General features: G+C 45.6%; 1 protein-coding gene and 1 long non-coding RNA gene across 2 annotated transcripts in view; both read right to left on the bottom strand.

The window, feature by feature from the left end:
- Positions 1–15791, bottom strand: part of Yy1 (YY1 transcription factor) — a 34473-nt gene extending 18682 nt beyond the window's left edge. The window contains exon 1 of the mRNA XM_078050854.1: positions 14987–15791. Within this exon, the coding sequence (XP_077906980.1) occupies positions 14987–15659 (673 nt within the window). The 5' untranslated portion in view covers positions 15660–15791. The remainder of the gene's footprint in view (positions 1–14986) is intronic.
- LOC144377948 (uncharacterized) lies at positions 7–14242 on the bottom strand. Its single transcript, XR_013439287.1, has 3 exons — positions 12897–14242; positions 8206–8420; positions 7–82 (listed from the first exon to the last, which is right to left on the bottom strand). It is a non-coding gene; the product is annotated as an uncharacterized LOC144377948 (long non-coding RNA).
- Positions 15792–27419: the final 11628 nt, after the last annotated feature.

The raw sequence follows: 27419 nt of genomic DNA, 5'->3' as shown, positions 1-27419 counted from the left end.
GGCACACACCTGTAACCCCAGCGGCTAAAGAGACTGAGGCAGAAGAATTGCATGTTGGAGGCCAGTTACAGCAAGTGAGATCCTGTGTCAAAATTTTAAAAAGGGATAGGGATGTAGCTCAGTGGTAGAGCACGCCTGGGTTCAATCCCTACCTAGAACCACAACTACCAAAAAAAGATTTGAGTCTCAGCAGCTAGCCTGAACGAGATGTTTGAGCCCATTCTAGCTGCCACCCCCCCCACACACAAGCACCTCCACCACCAACAAAAACAACAACTGAACATAGTGGCATAAGTCTGTAATCTCAACCATGCAGGAGGATCATGAGTTCAAAGCCAGCATCAGAAGCATAAAAAGGGCAGGGGATATGGCTCAGTGGTAAAGCACCCTTGGATTCAATCTTCAATACCAAAAAGAAAAGAGAACAAAACAAAAAACCCACAACAGACTGGGTGGCTTCTATGACATTTGCTTCCCACAGCATGGAGGCTAGATTAAGACCAGGGTGCCAACATGGCTTCACTCTTCACACTGTATTCTCACCAAGCAGAGAGAAGGTCTGCAAGCTCTCTGGAGTTTTTGTTGTTGTTTAATAAGGGCACTAAATCCATTCCCTAGGGCTCTGCTCCCAGACCAAATCACCTCCCCAAGGCCTCACTTCTAACCCATCACATAAAGGATTAATATTTCAAATTATGAAATTTGGGGGAGGGGGCACTGCAGAAAGCATGACTCAAGTGTGCTAAATAGAAACAATGTGCTTGATTAATACTACCATCAGTTCAACACATTAACTGAAGGCTGCTTCCTTGGTGCACAGTATTATCAAAATAGTATTATTCTAGGCCCTGGGAACAGAGGTCAGAAACAAGACAAAGTCTCTGCCCTTATGTAGTTTACGTTCTGGCAAGCAAAGTCAAACAAAAAAACACTTCTTAAGAGGCTCAGTTGGTACCATAACCGCAGAAGCTGGGGTTGTAGCTCACTGTACAGGACTTGTCTAGCATGTGTGAGGCATGGAGTTTGATCCTCAGCACCACATTAAATAAACAAACAAACAAACAAATAGTATTAAAAAAAAGTATCAAAACCCTAGAGAACAATCATCAAGATAAATAAGATTTAGGGCAAAAGCCTGGTGCACACCTGTAATCCCAGCAACTCGGAAGACTGAGGCAAGAGGATCACTAACAGTGAGTCCCTGTTTTGAAAAGTAAAAAGGGCTGAGGGTGTAGCTCAGTGGTAAAGTACCCCGGGTTTAATTCCCAGCATGTTCGCACGCACGTACACACATACACCAGACACAAATGCTGGCTCAGTGGCAGAGCAGTTTAGTTGCCTGGCATAAGAAAAATCAGGGTTCAATCCCCTGAACTGCAATACAGCAAGATAAAAATTAGAACACAAAAATTTAATGAAATATGCCTAAAGCACAGAGGCTGACAAGTACAGTAAATGGGCCAACTCCTGCCAGCCAGTCGCCTCCCCTCCATTTCCTATAGTTCCCTATTCTCTTAAAAGTGGGTCAGGGGCTGGGGATGTGGCTCAAGTGGTAGCATGGGTGGGGCCCGGGTTAGATCCTCAGCACCACATACAAAGATGTGTGTCCACTGAAAACTAAAAAAAAAAAAAAAAAGAAAAAAAAAGTGGATCAGGTGCAGTGATGCACACCTCTAATCCCAGCGATTTAGAGGGGGAGGCTAAGGCAGGAGGTTTGTACATTTGAGGCCAGTCCCAGAGATTTAGCTTTGAGAACTTCAGCAATTTAGCTCAGAAATAAAGCATCCCTGGTTTGATCCTTGGTACAAGAAAGGGGGGAAGGCAGCAAAAGAAAGGAAGTGTGGTAAGAGGCACATGAATGTAACACTTATCATTCTAACCACTTTTAAGTACATAATTTGGGGGCATTACACACATTCACAATGCTGCATTCTCATACCTTCTATATATACACATCCTAAAATCTTTTCATCATCAAACAAAACTGAACCTATTAAGCAGTAACTCCCCTTTCCCTCCAGCCTGCCCCCAACCTCTAGTCTAATTTTTGTCGGTATAGATTTGTTTATTCTAGACACCTTAAACAGGAAGATAATGTATGATTCTACATATCTAGTTTATTTACTTACTTACTTACTTAGGGGAACCTGAGAATCAAACCCAGGGCACACACCCTGCTCTTTGGATTTGAGACAGGATCTTACTAAATTGCCCAGGCTAGCCTCAAATTTTTTATAATCCTGCCTCAGTGTGTATTCTTGCTGGGATTATAGGTGTGTACCATGCCCTATTTCACTAAGTCCATGTTTTCAAGGTCTATCCTGTTGTAGCAAGTATCAAAATTACATTCTTTTCCATGGCTGAATAATATTACTGAGTGTACTTACCATATTTTGTTTACCCATTCATCTGTTGACGTACATTTGGGCTGTTTCTACCAGCTAGACATTGTGGAAAATGCTGTTATATGAGCCTGGATGTGCAAATTTGCCATCCACCTCTCTTTTTTTTCCCCCTTTTTGGTCACTGCCAGGGATAGAACCTAGGGTCTCATGCATGCAGGCTAGTAAGCACTCTACCACTGGGCTATATCCCCAGCTCTGTCATCTATTTTTATTGGAACAACCCTGCTCATTTGTTTACAGATTGTCTTTGTCTGCTTTCTTGACACAGGGCCCACAGATCTGATTAGCTGCAATCAAGAACATATAACCCACAAAATCTAAAATATTACGATCTGGCCCTTCAGGAAAAAGTTTGCTGATACTTAATTTTACATTAGATTAAGTAAATGGGATTAAGCTATAGTGGTAATTTTTCTGTTTGAAATCAAGCACAATTTCTGACAGTGAAATTACTGAACAATGGGATCTTACATATGTTCAGCATGCCTTTAAAACAGGTTAAAGACTTACTTTGGAGGACTAAACATAGCTAGGTAATAAATCAGATGGGCGGGACAATAGTATCTTGCTTGATTCGAGAATGGTTATATCATTTGCTGAGATGGAGAACAGTGGGGAAGAGTTGAACTTAAGTTCCTCTCTGGTTCTGGGTACCTGTGCAACTTCCCATGAACAGCCCTACAGGAGGCACTGGATCTGCAATTTGGGATAGGGGTAAATCCAGGTTGGAGAGAATAATACGGGAACCACTGGCATATCAGAATGCATTTAAAGCCCCCCAAATACAGAACATCCAGTGAAAGAGAATTTAGAGCCAGGGCTCAGAACAACAACCTGGGCAATTCCAATACTGAAAGAATAAGGAAGACTGCAAATACTGAAGGATATCCTCAGAGAGGGGGAGACAACTGAAACTATCACGCAGTGATATGCCAATTGGAGGTTTTCCAGGTACACCAAGAAGGACCGCATAGTTTGCTTTTTTTTTGGTACTGGGGGTTGAATCCAAGGGTACTTAACCCCTGAGCCATATCCCCAGCCCTTTTTATTTTGAGACAGGGTCCGGCCTAGTTGCTTAGGGCCTCACTAAACTGACGAGGCTTTGACCTTGTGATCCTCCTGAATCACTGGGATTACACTATACCTGGCTTCATGGTTTACTTTGTTTTTGATCATCACCACACAACTAAACTTTTTTTTTTTTAAGGTATAGATGGACACAATACCTTTATTTTATTTTAATGTGGTTGTGGGGGAAATCGAACCCAGTGCCTCACGAATGCTAGGCAAGTGCTCTACCACTGAGCCACAACCCCATCCCAAAACAACTAAACTTCTAAATAACACTGATGAGACAGTTATTCTTGCCTACTAAATTTTTTTTGTTGATATAAGTTTGAAATTAATGCTGTAATTACTGTGTTTAGTCATTCCAACATATATTTAAGTTTCATACTACTGTCACATTTGACTTACTCCTTTAACAGTGAATTCTACACAGGAGTTAATTTGGAAAACTCCCTGAAGACCGGTACACAGAAGAGGCCATTAACTACTCAGCAACAAAATATAAGAAAATTAACATTTATACAGGAAAATAATTAAATTGCAAAGAAGATGGATAGAAGTGACAAGATGCGCTAAGCACAGTAGTAGGCACCTGTAATCCCAGCAGCTCCAGGGAGGCTAAGACAAGAGTCCAAGTTCAAAGCCAGCCCTAGTAACTTAGTGAGACTGTCTCAAAAAATAAAAAAAGCCAGGAATGTGGGTCAGTAGTTAGGCACCCCTGGTTCCAACTGCTGGTACAAAACCAAACAGACAAGATGCTACCTTCTATTGTAGGGCGTAGGGGGGTACAATGAACAATTTCCAATAACTGTATGTACATTAAACGAGTACATCAAATAATAATGTCAATGTTTGTTGTCATATGGCCACTCTAAACAATTTTTGCAAGAGAAAATCTAATATGCACTCATATTAGAGAAACTAATATTTTTATTAATTATAGAACATAAATACATAATTTTCTCTATCTTCAAAAACTATTAAAATATATCCTAATGCTATATATATAAAACTAAAAGGAATTAATGAAAAAATTGGTCACTAAAATTGGGCTAGGGTAAAGCAGTTACTTGCTTAGCATACTCAAGGGCCTGGGGTGGATCCCCAGCAGCAAAAATAAATAAATAAATAAATAAATAAGATTTACTCATAGCATGGATTTAAAAATATTCAATAAAGATTTTTCACTCTCAGTCCTTGCTCTTATCACATTCTTTTCATTTCATAATTACTACTGAAAGATTTGTACAAAGTGTTGGCTGATTCACTCTAAATGTCAAACTATCGATCCTACCAACTCATAATGGGGTAATAATGAATTCTCAGGAGGCAAAATATTTCAACCTGCTGTAGACAGGGCCAACTTTTATCAGAAATTTCATTGCAATGGGTTTGTAGAACCAATGCAACTTAAGTTTGAGTGTTCTTACCAAAACACAACTGTGCAATACAAATTAAGCACAAATCTCAAATTCCTATTCAAAAAGCACCGAGAATGTAAGTCACCAATTCAAAGGGGTGCAGTAGAAGACGTGAAGAAATTACACTGTTGATGGAGTTAGTATAACCATTATGGAAATCAGTATGGAGGTTCCTCAAAGACTAGGCATGGGCTAGGCCCAGTAGCCCACACCTGTAATCCCAGTGGCTTCGGAGGCTAATGCAGGAACATCATGAGTTCAAAACCAGCTTCAGCAATAGTGAGGTGCTAAGCAAATCAGTGAAACCCTGTCTCTAAATAAAATACAAGAAAATGGCTGAGGAATGTGGCTCAGTAGTTGAGTTCAATCCCTGGTCTGTCTGTGTCCCATCCCTGCCCACCTGCCACCGCCAAAAAAAAAAAAAAAAAAAGACTAGACATGGAACCACAAATGAACCAGCAATGCCACTCCTCCGTATAAGCAATCAAACTATAGTGAGATATGCATATCCATGTTTATAGCAGCACAACTCATAATTGTCAAACTATGGGATCAACCACAAATGAACCAGCTATGCCACTCCTCCGAATAAAGTCATCAAACTATAGTGAGATATGCATATCCATGTTTATAGCAGCACAACTCATAATAGTCAAACTATGGAATCAACCTCAGTGTCCATCAACAAATAATTTTAAAAAGGTGGTAATGCACACAATGGAGTTTAATTCAACTATAAAGAAAAATAGAATTGTGTCACTTGTAGGAAAATGGATGGAATAAACAGAATTCAGAAGGTCAAGGGTCATGTTTTTTCTCACATATGGAAGTTAGAGAGGAAAAGGAAAAGGAGAAGGATTTCATGAAAATCCAAGGGAGATTAGGAGAAGAGAAGAAAGGGACCAGAAGGAGGGAGAAGGGAAGGGAAGGGAAAGGGAAAATCCTGGGGAATGATATTAACCAAATCACACTGTGTGTATACACAAACATGTAACAACAAATCCCACCCTTATTTACAGCAACTATAACGCACCAGTTAAAAAGTGTGGACAACAAACAAACAAATAGCAGCACTCCAAAAGAGGTGCAGTGGTGGTGTTCTCCTGTTGGGAATGCCGAGTTAAAAACACCCATTAGATGATCCCAGTGCTAACATTCTAAGTAGGACCAAATGATCTAGAACAACCAGAACAAAGCTAAATCAATACCCTAAGACAGGGGGAGTAGAAAAATAAGACCTAGCCAACACCATCTATAGATGGAACAGGACAATTCATTCATATAGAAAACACTGGTTCTGCATGTGAAAAAGGTAAAAAAAAAAAAAAAAAAAGTATACAAGGGCTGGGGTTGTGGCTCAGTGGCAGAACACTTGCAGAACACTTGGCACTGGATTCAATTATAAGTACAGCATATAAATAAAGTCCACTGACAACTAAGAAAATATTGAAGAAAAAAAAAAGGTTACAACTATCCCTAGCCCAACTGTCTCCCAGTTGTTCTATCTCCTTTTATGTGACCAAAGCAATGATCACTACCAATCTAGCTCAAAGCTAAGCATGTCAGTAAGATATAATTAAAGAACTACAGATAGGCCAGGAGCACTTTAGAGGTGCAGAAGTCATTAAAAAAAATGGAGTCTCTGGAATGGAAGTGTGATATAGCTTGCAGCACAGCACTGACCTAGTATGCACACAGCCCTGGGTTCAATCTTCAATGTCAGACACACAAAAAGGAGTCTTCTCTGCCCTCTGCACGCCAACCAGATTTTCTCAGTGCCAGACACAAGGCACTTAATAAACACAACTTTCTCTTCTTGCTCTCCTCTCATCATCCAGGCCCCCTCCAACACCCACCCTGAGAGCCTTCTGCCAGACGCCTTTGGTGCCTGCCTTTCCATTTTCAACCTCCACTCTCAACCTTGCTCTGTCTTCTCAACTATTAAAGAATACCACCCACATGATTGGCAGGTTACATAGCAACCCCTGTCTCTGGGAAGCTGAGTCAAGTGCAAACAAACCTTTGTTCTACTCCCTGCTCCTAGGTGAAGGAGAACAGCAGGTTTACTGCTGTTGGGTAATGACCAGTCCCACACGTGGCGGGGACTTGCTAACTACATGTAGACTGAAGTGTTCAGGGCATGTTAGCATACAGACTGGTTTTCTGTTGTCTCTACAAAAAATTACCTCCAATTTGTGGCTTAAAACAACACAAATTTATCCTCTTAAGAGCTCTGGAGATCAGAAAGAACTCCAGTGGCTGTGTGGGCTCTTCCAGGAGCCCCTGCAGGAGAACCAGCCCTGGGCTCACCATCCCTCCTCACCTGCAGTCAGTCTCTCTTGTTTAGTTAAGGGGACATTGTGCCATTAAACTTAGGCTCTCTTAAAAATCCAGGCTGCTCTCCCCATCTCAAGGGCCTCGGTTTAATCACACCTTGCAAATAAGGTTGACACCCACAGGTCCCAGGAATTAGAAACCGGATATCTTTGGAGCTAATATCCAGCCCGCTACAATGTTAATCACATAAATCCAAGGCTTTACATGGAAAACTGGGATTTCCACAATTTGAAAAAAATCAAATTATCCTCCATTAGGCATAATAATTTTAAAAACAAAACTACAACAAGTATGAAAATATAGAAAATTTTAAATTCTTCAATTAGCTTTAAAAAAAAAAAAGACAAACCTGAAATGTAACCTGTCATCTTTGACAGCAATGTGAAATTTGACACTATGTTAATTGAAAAAGAAAAACACCCCCCCTTCTTTTACACAACTCTGTTCATTCCTACCTCTCAGGACTCCCCTTCATATAAAACAGGTTTTTTGTTGTTTTTATTTTTATTTTTTATATTTTTCGGCAGTGCTAGGGATTGAACATCAGTGGCCTAACCACTGAGGTATACCCCAGTCCCAAAGTAGTACAGTTTAATATTCAGTATTATGAAAAGCTCGTTTTTCAGTTACAGTGGCTCATGTCTATAATCCCAGCTACTCAGGAGGCTGGGGCAGGAGGGCCGCAAGTTGGAGACCAGCCTGAACAACTTAGGGAAACCTGTCTCCAAAGGGAGGAAAAAAAATTGGGGTGATCAGTGCCAGAGCACTTGGCTAGCATGTTTGAGGTTCTAGGTTCAATTCCCAGTACTGACCAAAAAAAGTTCAATTTTCTCAAGTTTTTCACATCTTGGTGTCAGTATAGGCAATGTAATTCCCCTTTTTATCCTGCTTGCCAGAAAGCTCATTAGGGGAGAGCTTAGTATTTCCCACATTTTCTGTGATCTTGATTCTCTATTTTCAGTGTGAATACTTACCTATTTATGTGCGTGTTGGCTGAATTGTTTTTCCATACCATCCATCTTAGGCCATTTACTTTGCTCTGGTTTCCTGGGTTGCTTCTGGCAAAAGACATCATCTACTCATCATTGCCATCACCTAGTCTTCACTAAAATGGGAGCGGTTCAGTGATTTGGGAATCACTGATAAGCAGGTGGCAAAATCTGACCCAGGCTATTTCTCATTTAAAGACCTTGTAAAAAGATACCATCATTTTCTAAGTACCTGTTGTATGCTAGCAACTGTCACATTTCTCAATCCAAGCAAAATCTTTTTCATTATCAAGTCTTATGGTTTGGGCATAAGAATGTCAGTCTCAGAAATGTCAAATAATGCCAGGTGTACTGGTACATGTCTATGATCCCAGACACTCTGCAGGCCAAAGGCAGGAGGATGGAAAATTCCAAGCTGGCCTCAGTCACTTTTGAGACCCTGTCTCAAAAGTAATAAAAAGAGGGAGACTGGGGTTGTGGCTCAGTGGCAAAGCGCTTGCCTAGCTTGTGTGAGGCTCTGGGTTTGTTTCTCAGCACCACATATAAATAAATGAATAAAATACAGGTTTATTAACATCTAAAAAATGTATTTAAAAAAAAAAGGAATAAAAAGGGCTGGAGATGTGGCTTTGTGGTAAAGTGTCCACAGAGAAGAAAAGAAAGGGAAGGGAAGTCAGGTCAAATAAAGTAACTGAAGCAGCACATTAAGTGGCAGATCTGGGATTTGAATCTAAATCCTTCTAACAGAACCCTTCCTGCCGCAGTCTGGCTGGGCACAAATCACCTAAAAGCACTTGTATGTTCAAACAGGAAACTTTATTGCCTGAACTCCAACAGCACTCCACAAACACTCCCCAGGAACTCTCCCGAACACCACCCACGCAGCCCCTCTCAGGCACACCACACCACACCACACACCGGAACTTCACCAACCAACGGGAACTCCCCAGGAATCCCTGCAAGAGCTCCAAAGTAGCGGGTGCCCCAGGCGGACAGCAGGGGTCTATATACATTGAATCAATCCAGCATCATCTTAAAGGCCTCTCAACCATTACTTCTGGCAAAATGCCAGGTGTCATCCCCACTGGCTGTGGCCTTCAACACCTTCCTTCTCACCTATTTGAGTAGTAATAGGTGCTTTGCATTTAGGAATACAAAAAGGTATTTTGATCTACATACCATGATTCTGCCTTATAGCACACTTTCATTCACGCAATTGTTTCCAAGAACTTAATTCAAAGTTTGATGTTCTCCTAGTGGAGAAAGGCTAGACTACAACAGAACAGGTTCCTGGACAGTAGTGCAGCCCCTTTGTCTACTCCCCAATTCCTCTATTTGAGAGGACTTAAACTTACACAAGAAATAACCATTATACACAGACACACAAACTCTTTTGATAGGTGTGTGCAAAGAATCCCCTGGGATTGAAGCCGGGGCACTTAACCACTGAGTCACATTCCCATCCTGTTTTATTTTGAGACAGGGTCTTGCTAAGTTGTTCATGCTGACCTTGAACTTGCAATCATCCTGCCTCAGCCTCCAGAGTTGCTAGGTTTACAGGTGTGTGCCACTGTGCTTGTCTAACTATTATAGTGTTTTAACCATTACATCATTTAAATGATTATATCAAAAATCATTGTGTAAAGCTTAATTAGATGATTATTAAGAATTCTACTTGAGGGCTGGGGGTGTGCCCTAGTGGTAAAGTGATTTCCTAGCCCATGAGAGATCCTGAGTTCCATTCCCAGCAAAGAAATTGAGTATATTGCTTCCTATGGTCACCCAGCAATTTGTAAAGGAGAATTTATGAATTGGTGTAGTGGTGTACCCCTATAACCCCAGCTACTGGGGAGGCTGAGACAGGAGTGCAAGTTCCAGGACAGCCTAAACAACTTAGTGAGATCCTCTCTCAAAATTTAAAACACCAAACAACAACAACAAAAGACTGAAAATAGTGGCCAAGGGTGTAGCTCAGTGGTAAAGCTGCCTGTTTAGTATAGGAGAGGCCCAAAAATTAATCTCTCATAAAAAAAAAAGATTGAAAATGACTTTAGGAATATCCTATTTCAACAACTTATTTTACAAACATTCCAAGGACAGAAGACTTGCCAAGGTCATATCCTTGCTTGGTGCCCTCTAGAAAGGAAATACGATGCTATGAATGGTGTGATTCCTGGGAAACACTGGACTCTTGCTGAAATTAATCACAGAACTGGCCATGAAGCTCAGGGTGGAGCACTTACCTACAATGTGGGGACCTTGGGTTCAACCCCAACACCCCCCCCCCACACAAGAACACTTATTATAAGATATGGTGGCCAAGCCTGTAATCCCAGCGCCGCAGGAGGCTAAGACAGGAGGATGGCGAGTCCAAAGCCAGCCTCAGCAAAAAGCTTGGCGCTATGCAACTCAGTGAGACTCTGTTTCTAAATAAAATACAAAAATAGGGCTGGGGATGTGGCTCAGTGGTCAAGTGCTCCTGAGTTCAATCCCTGGTACCAAACAAAGAACACCTCACTGGTCGGGCATGAAGTGGTGGTGTATGCCTAATCCCCAAGGCTCAGAAGGCTGAAGCCGGTCTCAAAATTTTAAAAGAGCTGGAAATGTGGCTCAGTGGTTAAGCATCCTGGGTTCAATCCCTGGTACCTAAATAAATAGACTCACTGGTAAACATTCAGTTTTGAAATCATCAAACTCCCTCTTTTGCTTACTCTTCCCACTGGACATAGTAAGAACACAAAAAAGAGTCACCTGGGCAGATCAGGAGTTAATCAGAAGAATGCAGTTATTATAAAAGCTGTTTTGCTCATAACCTGTTATGAGCCCAAAGTTTCCCAGCTTTAAAAAAGACTGAACCTGCTAAGCAGACTTCAGAAAACGAACAAGAATCCCTTTTGTAAATAATCACGCAGCATAGGTGTTTTGTTTTTTAATTTACTCTTTTTTGAAAGCCTAAGTGCTAGTTATAGGTAAGGACAGGATCCCTTAACTTTTCCTGAGATGATTTTTCCCACTAATGAAGACAGCTGTTGGCAGGGGGAGGGGAAAGGGAAGGTTAGTAACCCAGTAGTAAGTCTAAGGCACAAGAGGCTTTCTCAATAAGCTGAGGCTCCCAAGCTACCGGATCAGGACTCAGGATCTATGATTGAGCTGCCCTATGTAGGTCATGCAGTTGACATGATTACTTTGGATGGCTTTTTGACATGGCTCCATGGAATTTTACAATTATGACCCTTCTACGTAGTGATAAATAGCACAATAAGTGAGATTAAATGAATCCCAAAGGACTGGCAAATAGTCCTGACTTATAATTCCTGGCAAAACCTGAGTTTTCTGTATAAAACATAAAAATTTGATACACTTTTTACTTTCTTTCAACTTTCTGATTTTAGAACCAGTAGTTTTCTCATCTTAAGATGTTCTCTACTCACTCCAGCACAAAGCATTCCTATATTCAGTCTAATGGAGATAGAGTATCAACAGCTTCAAGAAGGTCACAAGGCAGGGGCATAGCTCAGTGGCAGAATGCTTGCACAGTGTGCCCAAGGCTTTGCGTTCCAACCCCAGCACACCCCCCACCAAAGGTCACAATTTCCAGCTACAGGAAAACAAGATTTTAAAGACCCACTGGTTTCTCTCAAACTAATTGTTTTAAATGCTCAGCTTTTATCTCAATTTTCCCTACTCAACTCAATGGTTAAGTGCTTTAGTTTATAATTGGCTCTATAAAACACAAAGTCACTCCTATATAATAGTGATGAATATCTAAGGAAAAAAAACACATAACACTGTGCTCTAAATCTGTCATCAATCATATAGGCAAGGAAGAAGACCAAAGTAAACACTGGCCCAAAAGTAACTGATAGGAATATTCAAAACACCCGAACTGTGATTAAATATTAAAACATAATCAGATTAAGGAGGCCTTAATTTTCTCTTCTGTAAAAAATAAGCAGGTCCTGCCAAATTATCTTCACAACTGTACTGTTCAGTTAAAAAAAAAAAAAAAAAAAAGGTGCATGCCACCACATGGATGGACCTTGAGAGCACAGTGCTAACCCAGGTACAAAAGGCCACAAGCTGTCTGCTTCTGTCTGTATCAAATGTCTGAAACAGGTAGGTCCATAGACAGAATTGTAGATTCCTGGTTGCCAGGGGCTGGGAGTAACTAATCACAAGTTTCTCTTTGAAGTGATGAAAATGTTTTGAAATAAGACAGTAGTGACTTGCACAGTCCAGTGATAAGAAGAAACTACTGAACTGTGAGAATTTTATCATTTTTTAAAAGGCATTTAAAAAAAGCAGACTTCAAGCAAGTTGGCATACAAGCAGAGACCTACAAAATCCAAATATTTGGTTTCCACAAACATGCTGACTCCCGCTAAAATGTCTTTTTTTTTTAAACCAAAAAGTGCTAACAAACAAATAACTAGTACCCAGAGAACACCCCACATGTACATTATTTTTGTAAGGGCTTCAGATAACTAAGCTTGGCATAAAACTGTAAAATTGGTTGCACAGCTCACTCCAATCTACCTGATTAGTTGAGTAAACTGCACTATCGTTAGAATACAATTCTCATGCTAGGATAGAATTTGCATATAGGAAAACTGTTAACAGGTCAACACACACAATCTTAATTTAACTATCTACTTTGATCTAATTTCCTCACTTACCATTGTATCGTCCTATTTCAGTTTTGAAGGTGAAATTATTTTCAGAATTTGAACTTGGGATATGCAGAGTTGAACACAAACTAGTTAGCTTCTCTTTGGTACTAATTCCAAATCACAAGGACAAGGAAGGAGGACAGTTTACCACAAAGCATGTCTGAGAAAACAGGCCATCATCCTACATTGCTACCATTGGATATGCATAACTAACGTTAGGCAGAGTACTCCCTAATACACCAGACAACTAATACTTTCAAGAAATACACATTAAAATAACCCCAAATTGTGAATCCTTCCAATCAGCCACTTTCACAGGGAAAGTGATGACTTGAAAAGCTGACCTGATGGTAAATTAACCCACATTAGGCCTCTCAGGCTTTCTTTCCCAGCCAGCTGCCTTGATCCACACACTTTATGAAGCAACTTCACACACTGTGAGGCCTTCTGGGTCTGGAAAAGTGGGTTCACAACTTGGTAAGACCATGTGCAGAAAGTTAGCAAACACCTGTTCCCTAATTTACTGTAAAAGCAACATGGCCATACCATGAAATGAAGTAAATTTACGTGGTTAATGTACCTTTACCTACATATCTAAATTCAAATGGCATACCAATCCAGCCAATTCACCAGGAACATATACCTCCCTCCATTATTCTACTTCTATTAGTGAGAAGTCATGGCTTTTAGCTCCAACATGATCAGTGCACAACCCTCATGAGCCACCAAAATATGCAGAGGGTATCTTGCAATCACTTGCACTTGCATACTCTTAGTTTTACTCAGTCCTTTTTGAATCACAGATCCAACTAGTTTAGTTATCCAGACACAGCCAGGACCTTTCATCCTCTGTTCATTCTTGCCTGTGAATTTTAACGATCTTTTAATACTCAAAGATCATGGATATTTTGAGGTTCCACCCAATTTCAAGAATCTAGGATATAGGTTTAAGTTATGGGGCAAGGGGTTCTACCTTAAACTCAGTAACAATTATCATAGTTGCTGGATTCCCCAAGATACAGTAGGATTCCTAGTCGAGGGATATCCCTGCAATCAGCTAGGCAGCATAAGAACCCAGTTACCGGACACCAACGTGACAAACCAGCCCAGAGTCTAGGCAACCTTTTCATAATTATAAACCGAAACTCATAAATTTTACTTGTCAGGTCAGATTCTTCCGCCATACATGTGTTTTCTGGCCTTCGTTACAAATCGTATAATAACAGTAACCTCTCGCTTGTTGGAATCCTTTCCACGGAGGAAAAAAAAAACAACTTTCTATAAAGTAAAGCCAGAAAGACTTAAAACTAACTGTCCGACTTAGTTTGGTGGCAACATCCATTGCTGCGCAAACCAACCCAATCAATTTGCAGAGAGCTGAACGCTAAACCCCAGCGAAACCCAGGGGCGCTTGCCCCACGCGCGAAGGCCCTTCCGCCAGCTCCCGCCCGGCTCCAGCGAGGAACGCGACCGCAGCGCGGTGACAGGCTCCAACCGACGCCCGAGCCGGCACACGCGGGCCCTACGTGAAGCACCAAGTCCCGCCCCGCAGCGCCGCCGGCCGGGGCAGCGTGACCGCGGGGCAGGGTCCGGGACGCCGGGAGGGAGGAAGCCGGCCCGGTTCCGCGCGCCGCCCCCTCCCGGAAGGCCGCGAGAGGAAAGACGGGGCGGGGCACAGCGCCCCCCCGAGGACAGCGCCGGAACGGCACCGCCTGCCCGGCGCGGCCCGCGAGGCCCGCGACGCGACCCGCCAACGCCCGCAGCGGCCCGTACGCCTGCCGCCGAGCGCGGGACGGTGCCCACCACCGGCCAGCGCGCGTCCGTTGGCACGGCGGGCGGCGCGCCGCCCCCTCCCCCTCCGCCTTCCCGCCCGCCGCGCCAGCCCTCGCGCAAACTACGCCATTGCGGCCTAGCCGGGCGGCGCCGCCCCTCCCCCGCGCCGCCATCTTCGCGGCCCACCGCCCCCGCCGCCGCCATCTTTTGGGGCCGCCATACTTGCCCGGGCGGAGAAGATGGCGGCGCCCATCACACACATAAAACATGGCTTCCCTTCAAAACAAAAACATCCCGGGCCGCGGTGCGCGGCCGGCGCTCACCTGAGGACCACATGGTGACCGAGAACTCGCCCTCCAGGGTCTTGATCTGCACCTGCTTCTGCTCCCACTTCTTGTTGCCCGGGTCGGCGCCGCCGCCGCCCGCCGCGCCGGCCCCGCCACCCAGGTAACTCTTCTTGCCGCTCTTCTTGCCGCCGCCCTTCTTGACGCGGCCGCCGCCCGACGACGACGAGCCGCCGCCGCCGCTCTTGCCGGCCGCCGCCACGGTGACCAGCGTCTGCTCGATGTAGTCGTCGTCGCCGCCGGCCGGCGCGGGCACCGGGATGAGGATCTGGTCCTCGAAGCCGTCCTCGGCGCGCAGCCCGTCCGAGTCGTCGCCGCCCACCACCTCCTCGCGCGTCTGCACCAGGATCACCTCCTGGTGGTGGTGCACCTGGGTCGGGTCGTCGGTGACCAGCGGCTGCAGCGCGATCATGGGCGGGTGGTGGTGGTGATGGTGGTGGTGGTGGCCGGCGTGCCCGTGGCCGCCCCCGCCGCCGTGGTCACCGCCGCCGCCGTCCTCGTCGTCGTCCTCCTCCTCCTCCTCCTCGCCCACCACCGTGGTCTCGATCGTCTCCACCGGGATGGTCTCCACCTCGATCTCGTGCAGCTCCACGATCTCGGCCGGCATCTCCGAGCCGTCCGTGGCGATGTAGAGGGTGTCGCCCGAGGCCATGGCTGAGGGCGCCGCCGCCGCCGCGGCGGCCTCGGCTCCTGGGCTGCGGGCGGGCGGGCGAGGAGGCGGCCGGCCGTGGGGAAGGAAGGCAGAGGGAGGAAGGCGGCGGGCGAGCGGGCGGGGGGAGAGGGGGCGGGCGGCGGGGGAAGGGGCGGGCGCGGCGGCCGCGGCGGCGGGGCTTCCCCGCCTCCCTCGCTCGGTGCGCCCCGCGCTCCCTCGGCCGCTGCTCGTCCCGCTCCCCGCCTCGCCGCGCCGCGCCTCGGCCGCCCGCCCTGGCCGCACCTCCTCCCGCCCTCCGGGCCGGCGCTCTGCTTCCCCCTTCCTCCTGCGCCTCCGCCTCCTTCCACACAAATACCAACTCCTCAACCCGAGCCCAGATCTCGCCGCCGCCGCCGCCGCCACACTCCGCTCGGGCTGGGCCTCGCGAGACTTACGCGCTGGCCCGGCCCGCCCTGCCTCGCTCTCACTCGCTCCCTAGCGCTCTCGCTCCTCCTCCTCTGCCAATCGGGCGGCCCCGCTCGCGCAGCGGCCCCGCCCCTCCACCCGGGCTCCTCCCGGATTGGGGCCGCTGGGACAGGGGGCGGGGCGGCCCCCACGCGCGCTGGCTGGCCCGAGGCGCGTGACGTCAACGCGGCGCCGCCTCCGCGCCTCCTGCCGCTCGGCGTCGCGCGGCGCCCGCCCTCCGCGGTGCAACAGCGACAAAACCGCCGCCTGGGGCTCGGGCGGGTCGCACTTGAGAGCAAGGCGACGCCGCTGCAGCCGCCGACTCGTGAGCCGGTGAGCGGTCCGCGCGGCCTCGGCGCACGGGCGCTGGAGACTGGGGAGAAGGGAGGGGCGGCCTGCCAGAGGGGGCTTCGGGTCGGGGACGTCCCGGTTACGGTGCGGGAGCCGCCGCCACACGTTGTGTGGACCGGTCGTCCCAATAAAGTCTGCTTTGACTAGAAACGCCTGTGGTTCCTTTTTCGTGTTCAGCGATTGCCCTGGGCCTCTCGCTTCGGGCGAGCGATGGCGGGTGAGTGGAGCGCGGAGCGAACGGAGTCGGGCTGGGAGGACAATGTCCCCAGCACGGTCCTCACCTCGCCGCGGGAGTCCTGGTTCCGCGCGCTGCGGGGTCCCGGGCGGCCGCTGGTGGGCGGGGCGGGCTGGCGGAAGCGGCGCGCGGGGCTGGGGTCCACCGTTGGCCGACTGTCCGTTATTCTTTTGTGACCCGCGGAAACCTGAGACGGAGCCGTTTAGTGCCTGTCTCCCCGTGGACCTTAGAACTACAGCGTCCTGACCGCTCTGGTCCTGGGGCTCGGCTGTTAATGGCTTCTTAACATCTTCTTCCGAGCTTTGCTTTCTTAGCTGTCCAGCCAGTCGTCATTTCCCATACCACTGTCTTCACCTATTTCTCACCTTCTTCAATGCTTCTCTGTGTGCTCACCGGGCTTTGCATTTATCTCATTGAAAATTTAAATTTTATTTTTGGCGTTATGCTCCATTATAACTTCACCAGAGCCTAGTTTTTCGGTTTTTTTATCTTTTTATTTTGGCGCGGATTAGCAGAAAATTAAACATTCCTAAATGAGATGTATTGCTGCGAACTGTTTTTGTTCTAATTGATACTGGTCGGCCTTACCGTTGGCTTATTAAAGCAATAAAGATTATCCGAGGGGCTGGGGATGTGGCTCAAGCGGTAGCACACTCGCCTGGCATGCGTGCGGCCCGGGTTCGATCCTCAGCACCACATACAAAGATGTTGTGTCCGCTGAAAACTAAATAAATAAATAAATATTAAAATTAAAAAAAAAAAAAAAAGATTATCCGATTTTTTGGTGTTGGGGGCCACTACTGGTGACAACCCAGGGGTGCTTAACCACTGAGCAACATCCCAGCCCATTTTTAATTTTGATATAGAACCTCTTTAAATTGCTAAGGCTGACCTTGAACTTGGGATCCTCAAACCTCAGGCTTCCCAGTCGCTGGGATTACTGGCATGCGCCACCATGCCCAGCAGATTATCTGATTTTTAGGAAAACCAAAAAAAAAAAAAAATTCTTGGGAAAGTGTGTCTTTGTGTGCTCTTTTGGCGTATGTAACACCATTGTGCATTGTTGAAGGGGGTCATCCTTTACTCTTGACTGTTGGAATAATGTTCATCCAGCTGAGGCCCATGGTTGTTCTGAACACGTACACACGTTAGATCCCACTTGTTAAAACAAGCAGGAATCCTATTATTGGGAATGTACCAGAGACACGCTAATTCATTCAATTAAAATGCAATTTTACAGATTTTTGTCTTATTTTTAAATGGTACTGAACTTGTGTTTGGGAAATATTAATGTAAGAAGAATTATATCTTCTTTGAGTTTTACTTTTGTTTTTATTTGTATTACTGGGGATTGAACCCAGGATCTCATATATGCTCAGCAACCAGTCTACCACTGAGCTGTATCTTCAGCCCCCCTGAATCTTGGGTTTTAAAACCTGAGTAATTAATTCCCTTTGGAGTGCTGCACCCACACAGTTTGGCAAATCAAATCTGTTGCGTTCAGTCATTTGTGGCTTCATAGCTTATAAACTCTGCATAAATATTTCATAAATGAAAACCAGTTGGAGGATTTTTATGTGGCTTAATGCTTTTTAATTTCACTTTCTCTGCTCTGTAGTAGTTGATGGGGAAGTGTCTTTGCAAGTAGTTGATATTTCTCTATAGATATCCCAAAAGAGCAAGAGAAACTGGAAGTGCCCATTAGGCAACCCGGCTTCTGCGTCAGATCTGTGGATGTTCACAGTCAAGTGGAGAAAGCCAAAGGAGGTAAAATGGCCAGGCAGGGTGATAGGTAAGAGCAGTATGATGCTCCTGAGCTGCCCTAGCACTTGCTCCAGGAATAGCTTTTGAAGCTTGCTCCAGCACAGCTAACCTGTTCAGCAGGCTTGAAGTTTTCTGTGGTGGGAGATATTCAGCTTCCAATTCAGCTAGGAAGAATCCATCATTAGACATGCAAAAGATACTGCATTGTTGGCTGTAAGTTAAACTGCAACATCGACCATGAGACTCTAAAGATGGGGATAATTTCACCACTTTTATTTTATTTTTCTCTCTGGGCAGAATGCACTGGGCCAATTAGTACTTCCTCTGGAGTCTGTGTTTGGCCATGAGACAATAATTATTGACATTAAAACTAACTGGCATTTCTCTTACACCAGCATTTACCCACTATTTTCCTTCCTCCTATCTGGGCAGAGGCAAAGGCTGGTTTTTCCACGGCTCAAGCCTTTGGAGTTGTTACTTGCTTTTAATTCATTCAGCAAAACAAGATTGAAAGCACCATGGCAGAGGGGAGCTCAAATTGATTGTGTTTGACCATTTCTTATTAAGAGTTTCCAAAGTTCCAATATTCTATTGCTATTGGGAAAGTGAGCATCAGTGACAGTAGAAGAGAAGAGAATGTAGGAAACTTCATAACAGTTATGAGAAACTTACTAGGGTCACCAAGAAATCAGAGCTTGCAAATGACTGAGATGGGAAGTCAAAAAAAAAAAAAAATGTGTCTTTTGGCTCCCTGACCAGGACAGAAGCAGGAGGAAGATGAGAACTATTTCAAAGTTGCCATAAGTAATATATTTGTTGCTGAATTTTAAGTTTTTAGGTGTTGCTTAAATGAGATGATGGGACATAATAGGTTCAATATTTAAACTTGGTTAAGAGCCTGAAGTTTAGGAAGGTGTGAGTGGAGGAGGGTGGAGGGTGGGAGTGGGCAGAGGAATAAAGGTGTTCATCAAAAGATGCCTAATAGCTCTCACTCCTTGCTTTGTTCAGAGTTAAGTTTTGTTTCTCATTTTTAATTTAATTTTTAATTTTTGGGATACTAGAGATTGAACTCAGGGCCACTGAGCCACATCCCCAGCCCTATTTTGTTTTATTAGGAGACAGGGTCTCACTGAGTTGCTTAGCGCCTAACCATTGCTGAGGCTGGCTTTGAACTCATGATCCTCCTGCCTCAGCCTCCCGAGCCACTGGGATTACAGGCATGCACCACCTCGCCCGGCCTGGATAATTGTTTTTTGAGATGCTGGGAATTAAACCCAGGGCATCCCATATCTAGGCAAATGCTGTACCACCAAGCTATATCCCAAGCCTGTCTCCTTAGTGATTATAGGCAAACAGACAATTAAATCTAATTTGACGGCACAATGAATTCATGCTAAGTGCTAAATAATTTTCCCTTAGAGTAATTTGGCTGCCTCATGAAATTATGATTCTTTTTTGTTGTTGTTTTGTTTTCAGTACTAGGAGTTGAACAACCCAGGAATGCTCTACCAGTGAGCTACATCCCCAGCCCTTTTTATTTTTTATTTTGAGGCGGATCTTGCTAAGTTGCCCATGATGGCCTCAAACTTGTGATCCTCCTGCCTCAGCCTCCCTAATAGATGGGATTATAGGCATGTGCCACCGTGCCCACCTATGAAGTTGCTTTCAGATTAGTTCTGATAGCCAGTTCTTTTATGGTAACTTCAAATAGAAAGTCGGTGCTTTGCATCAGGTGTAGGACTGAAACTGTTGGAACGAGGCAGGGTGTCATCCTATCCAGTTTGTAGACAAGGAGACCAACTGAGGGCAGATATGCACACCAGTCACTTGGCAAGGTGGGAAGGCAGCATGGGGGCTGATGAGAGCTTAACTCTTCTACCTTTTCTGGTTTCAAAGACAGTTTGGGTGGTAGAACCCTGTTCCAATTCAGATCTGTGAAAAATCAAGAGGAAAATTCCTGTTTGCTTCTAAATTGGTTCCTCCTAGTTTTGATTCTTAAAAGTTAAATGAGAAACCATAGGTGTATTGTATTAATTGTCTAAACCATAGGTGATTTGGGGGGAAGGGTTATAGAGTTTTTGAAACCTGAGCTTCTAAAATCAGTGGAATTTTAGATTATGGTGAATGAACCTAACTGTATATGTGAACAGGTGAGGTCCCATATTGTTTAAAAACTAACGTTGTTTATACAACATCATATTTGTTTTTATAAGGCCTTGATCAAATTCTTTTTTTTTTTAGTTTATTTTTTTGTTGTTGTAGTTGGACACAATACCTTTATTATTTATTTTTTCATGTGGTGCTGAGGATCGAACTCTGGGCCTTGAACATGCTAGGTAAGTGCTCTACCACTGAGGATCAAATTCTTAATCTTAGGCTAAGTGGTTTATTGTGATGATTGAATCTGATTATTGCCCATAAATATAAGAAAAGTTGAAATCCGTGGTAAAAAGTGAGTCACCATTTTTCTCTACTTGTTAGCCTGTTGCCCCTCCAAAAAATCTAAATTGGCCTGTTTATACCTGCTCATGCTGTGAACATGGAATGTGCAGTTGAACAGAATGAATAGAAAATTCTTTAATTTGTGGTAGCTTTCCTAAACAGTTTTACTACATAGTTACTGCAGTGTAGAATTAGAAGGTGACTTTTTCCGCATATTGTGTGTGAGCCCTTGTTATAGTAGATGTGTCCTCTCTGAGAGTGAGCAGTAACATCCCCCATAGAGCTTCCTATCTGTTAAATAGGAGTGACTCCTCAGAAGGATTAATTAGCTGAGTGGAGCACCCGCTGTGCAAGGCCCAGAGGATAGGTGTCTTTGAAGGAGAGGGGTCTGCATATGCTTCCCTAAGTTTTCATTGTGGAAGTCCTGGGAAGAAGTAGAGTTTGGGGACAGGATCAATCCTAACCTAATCAGATAAAGATCTGAGGAAGCAGTGACAGTTGACAGTTCCTCTGTGACTGGTTGCACTTTAAATGCCTACCTAGTGCTTGTCCCCACAGCAGCCTTTTAAAATGTTAATTTCTACCTGGGAGGGTGCTGAAGGCCTTTAGGGAAGCTGAGGCCAGCCCCCAGGGTCACAAGGTCAAGGCCTCCCTGGGCAATATATCAGTTGGTAAGTTTGTAAGTATTTGAGACAGGCCTGTAGCTTCGAAAATTTATAAAATGAACAAAATCAATCTCTCTCTCTCTCTCTCTCTCTCTCTCTCTCTCTCTCTCTCTCTCTCTCTCTCTCTCTCTTTTGTGGTACTGGAGCTCAGGGCTTCACTCCCAACCTGAAAATTACCAAATGAGTCTACTGAAGCAACTTCAGAGGGGGTGGATGAGTTTCTCTTAGCACTTGGTTACTACTATTAGGTCCCACTATTTAATTTTTATTCATTTTTTATGAGCCATTCCTTGTTCAGCATTCTCACTTGAACTTGGAACTTAAAGAGTAGAAATCAGGCTGAGATTGTAGATCAGTGGTGGAACATGCGCCCAGGACCCACTGCTCATTTAATTCTCGGGTGGATGAGAAGTCACTGCTAGCCAGAATGTCTTTTTAAGATATTTCCTGTACCAGTTATAAGTTTTTTATGCCTCTGAGCCTGTTGGGTTGCTGTCTATTAAAAGTGGAATAAACAGGACTGAGATAGAGCTGAGTGGTAGAGAGCTTAGCTAGTGTGCACGAGGCCCAGGTCCATGCCCAGTACCAGGGTTGGGCAGGTGGGAAAAGCCATCTGCTTTAGTCTCTCATTGGACTTTTTTTGATCCAGCTACTGGTGTCTTATTCCCTTGTTCCACAAATGAGCCCCAGAACACTTCACAAAGGTGTCTTGGTGGGCTCTGGCAGCTTCCACTCAGAAAAACAGTGCAGAGTGGTGAGTCTGCTAGGGGGAAACACACCAGTTTCCCTGTGTTCTGTGAACCGTGTTGCAGTGTGGAGTTACCGTCTGACCCACAGTTCTTCCCTCTCTTGTGTTAGGTACAGTTTTTTTTTTTAATATTTGTTTTAATTGTTGATGGACCTTTATTTATTTATTTATTTATTTACTTATATGTGGTGCTGAGGCTCGAACCCGGTGTCTCACACATGCTACGCAAGCGCTCTACCACGGAGCCACAGCCCTCAGCCCTCGTGTGTGGTTTTAAACTCGGATTAGACTAGGATTAGAGAATAAGGATTTTATTATAGTCAAAATCATAGTCTCTGTGGCCAGTGCTACAGAGGCTGAGCAGGATCACTTGAGCCCTCAAGTTTGGGGCCAGCCTGGGCAACATAGCCAGACTTTGTCTCAAAAACACTGTCACAATGTCCTGTTTACTACCTGAGAAATAGATTAGCGATGTTCCTCCACTGTTTCACTTAAATGTCACTGTCATGGTGGCCCGAATATAATTACAGAGTACCCAAACCTCTCCCTAGTGACTTTTCATCAGATCACACCAAACAGCCCTTTTCCATGCCAGCGAGGGCCTGGCGCTGGATCTGCTCCCTTCCTCCCTCAGTGGAGCCACTCCAGGCCCTCAGTGGGCTCCCATCACCTTGGCCTCTTCCTCCTCGGGCCTTCACAGCTCCGCTTACCCATCTTCCCACCTCTTCAGCTGCCACACCCTGGCTTTACCATTTCTGAGAACAGCACCTCACCGGAATCTTCAACTCCAGTATCCTGTCCTGCCTGTTTCTCATACCTTCTCTTCCACTGTCCCTTGATTTTGGCTGAGACCTTCAGTTTTCTAACCAGGTGAGGACTCCCTGGTGGTCCCAGCACCCTCAGCTTCTCGTGCTGCTCTGATAAAACTTCACGGTGGATCCACACAGCTGGTACTACTTAAGTCCTATAGGGAAGAGGGAGCTCGTGACTTATATGTGGATCCAGCATCAGCTGAGTGGTGTCACTTGCAAGTTGTTTTTCTCAAGTTGACAGCGTAGCTTAGAGGTAGAGTGCCTGCGTAGTGTGTTGTTTTAGTCAGCTTTTTCACTGCTGCCACCAAAAGACCTGACAAGAACAATTTTAGGGTAAGAAAAATCTATTTGGGGGCTCACAGTTTCAGAGGACTCAGTCCATAGACAGTGGGCTGCATTCCTAGGGCTTGAGGTGAGGCAGAACATCATGGTGGAAGAAGGTGGCAAAGGGAAGTGGTTCACATGGTGATCTGGCAGCAGAGAGCTCTCCTCACCAGGACAAAATACAAATCCCAGAGGCTGTGCTCCCAAACCCACCTCCAGCCACACCTTTCCTGCCTTTAGTCACCACCCAGTTATCTCGGACAGGGGATTAATGCCCTGATTGGTTAAGGCTCTTGTAGCCCAGTCATTTCACCTCTAAACCTTGTGTTGTCACATACGAGCTTTTGGGGGACACTACATATCTAAACCATAACACATGTATAAGGCCCTGAGTTCAGTCCCCTAAAAAAAGAAGTGAATTGTTTTGACTTGAGTTAACTTCACCCCCCTCTACCATTTTGCTCAGCAGATTCTCCAAATTACTTTCCCAAGAATCCTAAACAAATCTACTGTGTCCCCAGCTCCCCAGCTCCCTTGGTAACCCAATTCCAGGGCCTCTTTCTTCAGGAAAATTGGAGAGATCAGAGTTCATTTTCCCAAATGCCAGCTGCACCCCATGGATTTACCAACAGAAAGCTGCTCATCTCAGCTGCACTGCCCTCTGGCCAAGCCCACCCTCCCTCCGTCTATCCCTGTGGGTGCCCCACCATCACGCGCTCTGCGGGGCCTATAACACCTCCCTCACTACGGGTGCTGTTCCTTCACATTAACACTCTTCCTGGCCTTTGAAAAACAGGACCTGGGTCTCTCCCTTGAGCTATTTTTTTTTTCCCCTGTTGCTAGAGATCCAACCCAGGGACCCTTTACCACTGAGCTATACTTCCAGCCCTTTTTATTTTTTATTTTGATTTGGGGGTCCCACTGAGTTGTTGAGGCTGTCCTGGAACTTGCAGTCCCCCAGCCTCTGGGATTTAGAGGTTCATTGCCGGGTTTCTGTTCTCACGACTAAAGGGCTCAGGGGTCACTCCAGTTAAACTGGGCCAACTGGGCTGTGCAAAATAACCACACAAGAAACACAATACCTTTTTCTTTGGGGTCGCTGTGACGGCTCCTCTGACCTTAAAGGTCTGCAGGAAGAGAGAGAGAGCGCGAGAGCATGAGCTGACCCCTTTTATTGAGGAGAAGCTATTCAAATGAGGCAAGGAGTCAGGTTTCAGGGGGCTGAGTCTATCTTCATGATGTCCACTGTCAGCAGGTTGACTGACACCTGGGTAGGCCACACCCAAGGGCACAGTAGGAGAAGGGGACATACGCAAGGCACTTCCATGGAAGATTCTATCCTAAACAGGGTAAGGGGTTATATTACAAAGGAACAGGTGAGCATAGCTTCACCCATGGGGCTGTAGCAAGACACACCCATGCACGAGACACCGACCCTCAAACTCAAGAAGGGTGGGGAAAGCTCTGCCACATTTCTGCGACTTAGCACCCAGCCGGGGAGTGTGACTCAGTCACGTGCAAGGTTGGTCTCCCACAGTACATGCCCCACTACTAGTGAGCCATTGTCTTATTTTGTTCCCAGCTAAGCCTCTCAAGCCCCTGTCTCTAGGGTCTCCCATTGGTGGTCCAGACACTCTGTCAGCAACCTCGTATTGTACCTGGACAGTCGAAGACTTCTAGAACCTTGCTCACCTGCCCTCCCTGAGCTTGACACCTGGTGTGGCTCCGCCCCTGGAGTCCTCTTGGCTATCCTAAGGGTCCTTTTGTCCTCTCTATCCTTCTGGTTCTTCCTCCTTGCCACTGTCCTTGCTCTGTGTGTGTTCTGCTGGTTGGCTGTCCACACTGCCTTCCACTGCCACCTGCATCTGACCATCCTCAAGCCTCTCTCTGGCATGGATTGCCCCAGGGTCCATATCCCTGTCCCACTGATCTAAGTCGCCTTTCTCTGGTCCAACTGGCACCTCCATCTTGCTTCCCTCTCTGCTCCCTGCCTGCTTCCTCCCAGCAGCCCTCTCACCGGTCATATACTACCCAGTTGCCCGTGACTGAACCTTGGACACCCTCTCCCATTCTCTCTCTTCCCCTGATCCCCCACAGGCAGTCACCAAACCCTAAGCTGTTCTCGCCATTTCTCTAATGCCTCTCGTCTGCATGTCCACTGCTCCTGCCCTTGGCAGGTCCCCGCACTCTCACCTACACCTTTGCCAAACAGCAGCTCCACTTGCCTCCAGCCCTCCTTCCCCAGGGCACTCCTCAAGGATTCTGACCCCACTGCTCCCTTGTTGAGACTTTCTGGGACTTCTAAGGCCTCAAGATGGACATCTCTCAGCAAAACATGGCCAAGCCTTTCCACCTCATTTACTACCCTTGCTGCTACCTGCAAGCAGTGTGCACCTTTGCCTAAATGTCCTTTCTCCTTTCCTCTGAGACAGAGCCGACTTCTGCTCTTTGGGACAGCTTTCCTGGGAAGCTCAAACTGCTGCCATTGCACTTGTACCTACACTAAATCTTGTTTATGAGTGTTTCTGCTTTCACACATCGAGGGCAGGGACAGTGGCTTTTTATTCCCAGAAGGAAAAGAGCCAGCCCAATTCTGGACTCTGGTGGGCCCTGTCAGAACAGAAAGGTCGCCAGATGTATCTGTAGCTCTCCATGGTTCTGAGCATTGAGGGCCCCGAGTACCCGCTGACGCTCGAAGTAGGGAAAGTGCTCCTCCGCTGGACAGGCTTCTGCCAGAGTCTGAAAGGAGCCAGACCTCTGGGAACTGAGTCTCACAAAATGTCAAGAAATTACATGTAATTCTAGAAATTTCATTTTGAATACTTTGAAATCATTTGTCATAGAATTCCTTTATAAAATATAAAGAATATTCTTTGCCCTAAATTATATACAGCTGGTGTATATTACTTATTTCTTGAACACGTATTCTAAAAGGAGCTTCAAGTGGACTATGCTTTGGGAAAATGAGCTTATTTTGTTTTCAGCTGAAGCTGGCAGCCTCAACCAGCCCTCCCAAAGCAAATGGTCTTACAAGTAAAATCTTCCTACAGCAGCCACCATAACAGTGGAAAGTCCATGCAGGAAGGTCATTTCTTGTTGAAATAAATGCTTATTGATTTTGGGGGTTTGGGTGGTGGTGGGAATTGAACCCAGGACCTCAGGTCTGCTAGGCAAGCACTCCACCTCTGAGCTACATCCCCAATCCAAAAATGCCTTATCAATTGCTATATTAATCAAATAGTTAGCAGTTCGCTGCCATTTGTTACAGAACAGTGATGTTTTATGGATTTACTCATGCCCTCTTCTAGCCATTATGTAGCAATTTCCCTCAGACCCTGCTCACCCCTTGTTCCCTCAAATCACTGAATTCCAGATGCAAAGTTTACTAGGTGAGAGGACAGCTATTCCAGACTTAGCTTCCCCTTGAAGCAGGTGGTGTGTCCAAGAGTGAGGTCACGCTATCAGGCATCAGTGTCCCTTTCAGCATTCATAGTTGCAAACTAGGGCTGGGGTCTCCACGATTGAGCACATGCTTAGCATTGGGGGGAGGCCCTGGAGCTGATCCCCAGCCCCAGAGAACAAATGAAATCAGAGCTGCAGGCTCACCACTGCCTGTGCACACCTGCTTGGCTGTTCAATCACATCTCTCCACCTTATATTTGAACTGTTGTTTTGTGGATCTAAATTTTGAAACTTACATATTCTATAATAAATACAATATGTAAATCTTCATCTTGTTAGCTATACATCCTGGGAACCTACCGAGGCATGGGGAGATGATTGTAATCCAGTTTATTCATCGTCCTGCCACCTAATACCAGTAGGAGCAGCTTAATACCAGTAGTGCCCTTACTGTGTGCTGGCCACAGTTGTTCTAAGCACAACAACATAACATATTAAAGTGGCACAGCTTGAGGTGGAGGGGTCCTGCCAGTTCCCTTGTGTGGTTTAGGAATATTTAGATATGTGACCAAT

Source organism: Ictidomys tridecemlineatus, chromosome 5 (assembly GCF_052094955.1).
Source record: "Ictidomys tridecemlineatus isolate mIctTri1 chromosome 5, mIctTri1.hap1, whole genome shotgun sequence".
Taxonomy (NCBI): Eukaryota; Metazoa; Chordata; class Mammalia; order Rodentia; family Sciuridae; genus Ictidomys; species Ictidomys tridecemlineatus.
The sequence above is the reverse complement of the archived record's forward strand: the minus strand, read 5'-3'. Positions and strand labels throughout refer to the sequence as shown.